The 6,353-nt window shown below is 31.4% G+C and overlaps 1 protein-coding gene across 1 annotated transcript; it reads right to left on the bottom strand.

Moving 5' to 3' along the window:
* Positions 1–3,185: 3,185 nt before the first annotated feature.
* Positions 3,186–6,003, bottom strand: Prosbeta3 (proteasome subunit beta type-3). Its single transcript, XM_068766552.1, has 5 exons — positions 5,890–6,003; positions 5,434–5,639; positions 5,159–5,327; positions 4,557–4,685; positions 3,186–3,332 (listed from the first exon to the last, which is right to left on the bottom strand). Exons 1-5 carry the CDS (start codon positions 5,890–5,892, stop codon positions 3,222–3,224), a joined length of 618 nt encoding a protein of 205 aa, XP_068622653.1. The 5' UTR covers positions 5,893–6,003; the 3' UTR covers positions 3,186–3,221.
* Positions 6,004–6,353: the final 350 nt, after the last annotated feature.

The following is a 6,353-nucleotide window of genomic DNA, read 5'->3' as shown; positions in this document are numbered from 1 at the left end:
AGAAATGATTTGCCGACCTCTGGACTAAGCGACGTAAATGCGAGATGCAATCATTACGATTTGTCGCACTCACGTTCAAATGTTCTTACGCAGCGCAGGACGGTGTCTTTTTTAAATTATTGGTGTTTAAACAGGATAACCCATAAATCAAGGTCAGGCTGTTGATGAGGCAACTAGTGATTATACCCTAGAAAATTTATTGAAATATCTATTTTTATTTTCAACAGTCTGTTAAAGTTGGATGTATTAGTTTTTGTTGTTTACGAAAGGTTTACTCACTGTACCGTGAAAGTGAAAATAAATAGAAAAGTAAACGTTATCAGTGACAGGAAAAATAAATTGCATAATTTTTTTTTGAATTTATTTTCTTTTTCGGCTTGACGTTGATATATGGGACAATCTGTTTCATTCAAAAGTTAATTGTTATCAGTAAAGATCAAATTGGAAAATTTATTACGTAATTTACAATTTTTATGACAGTTCAAAAAATTAACGGACGTTTACAACTTTAGTTTGTGCTTAGTAATGACTTTGGTCTGATTATTACTGCCACATTTTCATATTACGTTCATCAATATTCATATACTGAGTGTTGTTGTATATTTGAGGAGAATTCTTAAAATTGCACAATAAAAACTTACCTTATTTTAAAGAGTCCGTAAAGGTAAACGGCACTTATATTAACTTTTGTTGACAGCTGTCACAATGACATATGTCAATAATTTGTATAGCTGTGGTTCCAATTATGAAGACTTTACGCCTGATTATTCTATGAATGTTCCGCCTAAGCGATCTAAGAGCCAGGCGGCTCCCAAATATTCAAGCCCGAGATGAGACTCCCGAAAAACCCTCGAGGTCTTGATGAAGCTGTACATGCTAAAATGTAAACATTCAAAAAGTCTTTTGACAACTGCCATTAATCATTTAGAATGAATTATAATTACAATTTCGATGACATTTAATAAATAATCTATTGTTTTTTTTTAATAAATATAAAAACACACCGTTGCTCCGCTGCCTTTGATCCTCAACTCTCACGAACTGATATTAAGTCGTTAAGAGCACGTTGCAATAATATAACTCGTTATTAGCTTTTATAACGTTCTGCTATCGGGTAGCTTAGTGTTATTGACAAATATTAAAAAAAAATTATATTAAATATATAAACTTTGGAGTGTTGAAATTGGCTAAATTGTTTACCTCACGATAAGAAATTCGGTATAATGTTTTATAGACGATTTACGGCTGTTCTACTCTTAAGATTAACTCATATACTGTATTCTATAACATTTCGTACTTTATCAAATGAAGTCTTGCTATTTGTAATTTTGACATCACTCTGCCGATATAATGCATAGTTCGCTTAGTTTCTGTCTAGGGTAGCGCTTGAAGTTATTACGGTATAAGATTTTGTTATTTATTCTAATATTGATTAAGACTTTAAATGTTATGGGGGTTTTCTTGTGTTTTATCTGTGTTCTGACGTAGCGGCTTATTTTTTATCTGTCTTTCGATTACGAGCGCCGGTCATCCGGCATCCATCTGACAACTTATAACCTGACATTGTTATAAATAAAATAAAACATTAAAGGTGATTTTTTATGATATGAAAATCTAAGTTAAAATTTCGACAGACTATCTGCTATATGCTATTTATCACGGAGCGTTTTCTATATTATTTTATTATTACTGCACATGAAAATTTATCTCTTTCATAAATAGCTGTATTGATAATCTGTGCTGTTTAATTAAAAAAGTTTATGCATTTTTTATAAAAAATTCAATCAATAAAATTGTTTTGATATTATTACTTTATGGAATATTTTCGGTGACAATTTTTTTAATGTCTTTAAAGACTATCTTTTATATTTACTTTTTAAATGATAAATTTTCCAATGCATTATTAAAAAGTTTTATCTATACTTTATAGAGATTAGGGAGTTTTATTTTATGTATATCCCATGGATGGTTTATGTCGATGTACATTTATTGAATGAAATTCTGAATCGAGAATTTGATATTCTAATGCATATTTCCTTTTAGCAATATCATAAGATGGAGGTGAATTTATTGACTAACTGATAGGTAGAAAAGGTACTTACATGCAAGAATCTTTTCGCTTCGAAGTTCTTTCCACAATAAACTAACACTTGAACTTCAGGAAAATATGCATCAGAATATTCGATCTCTGATGATGAGTGTCGGACCGGGACGACTGAGGCAGATAATTTTGACATTATAAGTTTTTCTTTTTAACCAACGACGTATTGAACGCACGCAAACACAGAAAGCCTGCTCCAAAATAAGATTCCTGAACAATGTGTTAGTCATGAAATGATTCAAATATGTCATATGTGTTGCCATTGTTTAGGTCGATAGTTGTATTTTTAATTAGTAGTTATATTACTTGTAAGTTTTTATTATTGATATTTTTGTTAACGGTGGCGGAGTTCGTGCGCCGTGTATTTATTAACAATAGTTTCGCTTTGAACCCAATCGGCATGCGAGAAGCGCGATGGTTGAAATTAAAATGTTATTTCTCTAGTCTCCCGCTCTTGTAAAGACAATGTGTATCGAAAAAATTAAAACATTTAATTTTGTAATATTCGGTTTATAAAGTTTCTGAAGCACAATGTTTTTATTTATTTCCCCCTTATCCCTATTATTTTATCACCATTTCAGTAGCGCCCACAATTCGACATAAAACTAACAGAAGCAGCTTGCTTCCGGCGTCTCTCGACGGCCTTAACAAAGTCGTCTGTCCACCCGAGTGAATATCTTGTGAGCTTGTCTGTCTGTGGTTTACCTTTTATAAATATCGTTAGTGAATGTGAATTTTTCAGCGCTGAGCTGCAAACATGCTTACTATGAATCCTTATAAGAAAAATATTATCATGGCACAGACTTTTTGGCAGTTCCATTAAATGTCGTAACCATTTATATTAACAAGCTACCACATTGATCCATGTAACAAATAACCATGCATAAGCCAAATTAATCTAGGATTCTCACGGCCAAAAAAGCGTACAACAGGCGTAATTAATCTTAATGCAAAAATGAAAGGAAGGAGTTATAACTCTTTCTTTTCAGCAGATGTTTGCAAATCTATATATAGCAAAGATTTAAAAGAAATATTAAATCTTTACTGTAACAATGACGTCATTAAGGGAATTAAAAAGAAGTCATATTTAAAAATATTTATTATTAAGATTGAACAAAAATTAATCCATTCTTGTTTTGACATGTTTCTCTGTGATTTTATCCTTTTCGATGATATAAACGACCGCACCCCAACCAGAGATGGCGTCACGGTCGGCGGCGTTGACAAGAGCCTGTTGGGTAATAAAATTATAGCATTTTATAATATAAAATTATTCATATATTCCTTACTGGAAGCAGGTGATTGAATATTTTTGATTGACATGTAAGAAACCATTTGAAGACCCTGTGGATATGGCAGTGAAATCTTTTAAAACAGACATTTCTTTTTTTAAGAACATTGAAACATGTACTAATAGAACCTAGTGTTCTAAAAAAAAATTCTACCTAAAGACCATATGGGGTGAACCTACCTTGCCAACAAAATAACCAGTAATAAATTCAAACTGAATTTGTATTCAGTGCAGGTCTACATTGTGTTAAAAGATTTAGGGTCACCAAGAGTAAATATCAGCTTATATTTATAAAGGGTTTCCTCAGCATCATTGGAAGTAACATTTAAAGCTAGGTTAGGTCGGAGAGGAATCTGGTCAGTGAAGGTAAACAACAATGCATTGACCTGAGACCTCCCTGAATACACTAGGCAGTTGTCACCTCTAAGCACTGAACTGCAACTCTCAACCATTAACTGGCACATGGAGTGCTAAGAAGTTACATCTTATTTGTTTATTTCACCTGTATTATGTGCAATGGTTTGATTGCTAGGCAATGCAAAAGCACTGCATTATTTTGTCTCGAAAATCACAACGTCAAGTTTCAGTGTCTTGGTGGTTGCTAAATGCATGCCTCCCCACTAACATATATTAATAAAAATTTTTATCACATCACTTTGAAATTATCATGAAAAAAATTGATAGATGTTTGTCTAAATGAAGGTGTTTCATTTGTCAAACATCAAGTCAAAATATCTCTTGCAGTTTTCATGTGTTCTTACAAGAATTGCTTAGCAGTCATACAGTTTAAGACAAGTAATAAAATTTATATGTAATTCATAATTGGCTTTTATTTACTTCGGTATAACAAGATAATGTAATCCTTGGGCAATGTCAACATGGTTTAGTTCTAAAGATCCTTAAAATTACATTTTAGATCATAGAGATTCTGTCTTAAAAAAATTGAGTTATTTATTTTTCTAAATAGTTCACTAATCTAAGATTATAAATATTATGTCCAGTATTTTTAGTCTGTTTTATTTCTAATAAATACTGTGCTGAGTATTTTGCTATGTATGTTTATGTATATATAATACATACATGATCACAAAACAAATAAATATATAAATAAAATCTGTGATGCATATTTAGATTGTAGGTTGCTGTAATTTAACTACAAGTTACCTGTGAGATAGTTTCAAACAGCTCATCAGGTTTGAGATTAGGTTCCCACAATGCCTCACACATACCATACAGCTGTTCAGAACATGTGCCTGAGACTACAAAGTCTTCTGGCTCATTTGGGCAACCAATCTGAAAAATTTTAATATGTTAGTAATAGCATTAAACAAATTCCTCTAATATAGTAGAATGTCTGGTCCGAGGCAAGGCTTCCATAGGAGAACTCTAGCTTTGATACTTATAAAAAAAAGTTTAAGTTGAGCACAATCTGTGTTTTTTTATAAAATATTAAGTAGAAGAAAGGTAGCTTAAAATTAATTTTTATTAGCTCAATGACAAATTAATCAATCAAATTGGTGATGGACTGGTCACATGATCCAAGAAAAACAAAAAAAAATAGCTCAAAACAGCATACACCTGAAGAATACCAAGGGATAGAAACCAATGCACATCAGAGAAGATTTATACTAAGAGGCATACAGAATTGAAATTTATTTTAAGATAAGATGGATATTAATTTTATAGACGCATTTAAGTCTAGCAGGATTTAAGTTAGGCCTTTTAGATCTTTATTTACTATGTTAACGTAATAAGTATGTTCTTACCAGGTCCATGTTGCAAACATAAGGCTGATTATCAATAGGGTCTAGACCAGCAATGACAGGCTCAATGAAGTATGGACCAAAACGCTTCTCATACAACAAGTTGGAGAGCATAGCAGAGAAAGTTTTCGGTCTCATTACTCTGTTCTCTTTCAGTTCATAAAGGTTCATCCTGAAAGTCATTAACATCTACTATAACAAATCTTTGAATTGTGAGTATACATGAATTTCAATAGTTAATTAAAACAATCCGGGGTGCTTACAGTTACATTAATTACCTGAACTTAAGTCTTTGGAAAACAGTCTGTGTGTCGGTGGCTAGCCCAGGAAGGCCTACATACAATGTCGGCCCCATCTGATAGACTTTTGGAAAGTTTGTAGATATGGTTTGTGCTTGTATACCAAACCGCTTGTCAGTGGCTATTGCTACACAGTCTTGGCCTTTCATGGCGACCACAGCACCACCATTGTAGGCTAAAATAGACTAAAAAACCAAAGGTTATTAAATATTGATTTGTCACAAAATACGAAAGTTTTTACGCCTTATAGCTTCAATACATTTAATTATACAGTGATTAACGAATTAACATATAAATCATTTTAGGTATTTTAAGCTTATAAGAAAAATTAAAACCATTTAGAAAGGAAACAGAAAATGCATGACCGGCAATTTCTGTAATCAAATTAAAAATAAAGAAAAATAATGAAGATTGGTGAAAATTAAATAAACGTACCATTTTAGCTTAAATTGTTGATTTACTTATATAAAATAATAATATGTTCGGTGCTATAAACACAAAATAGCAACAGGACACAATCTGATTTGTTGAAAATGAAATCGAAATATGACATATCATGGATTCTTACACAGATAATAAATACAGATAATAACAGAATAACAGACTATAGTTATTTTATAAAAAAAGTTTTGATTTTTTATGACAAAAAAAGTTCCTTTTTATCAAATTTGTAATAGAAAAATGAATTTGAGTACTGAGTTGAAATTAAATGTCGTTTTTACAAACCAATATACCTAATTTATTTTTCCTTGCGCCTTGACTAAAATATGATTGTGTTGAAAACTAAAAATATAATCTAAATAAGAAATATAGACTGTACTCTAAACTAGGAATATGGGCTAAGTACCTAAGTTTGACTAAATTTAAGTAAAAAATAATGCGTAAATAGATTTGAACAT

The sequence above is a fragment of the Battus philenor genome, unplaced genomic scaffold (genome assembly GCF_028537555.1).
Source record: "Battus philenor isolate CCGP_79_NKW_IND1 unplaced genomic scaffold, ilBatPhil1.0.hap1 SCAF_21, whole genome shotgun sequence".
Lineage (NCBI taxonomy): Eukaryota > Metazoa > Arthropoda > Insecta > Lepidoptera > Papilionidae > Battus > Battus philenor.
The sequence above is the reverse complement of the archived record's forward strand: the minus strand, read 5'-3'. Positions and strand labels throughout refer to the sequence as shown.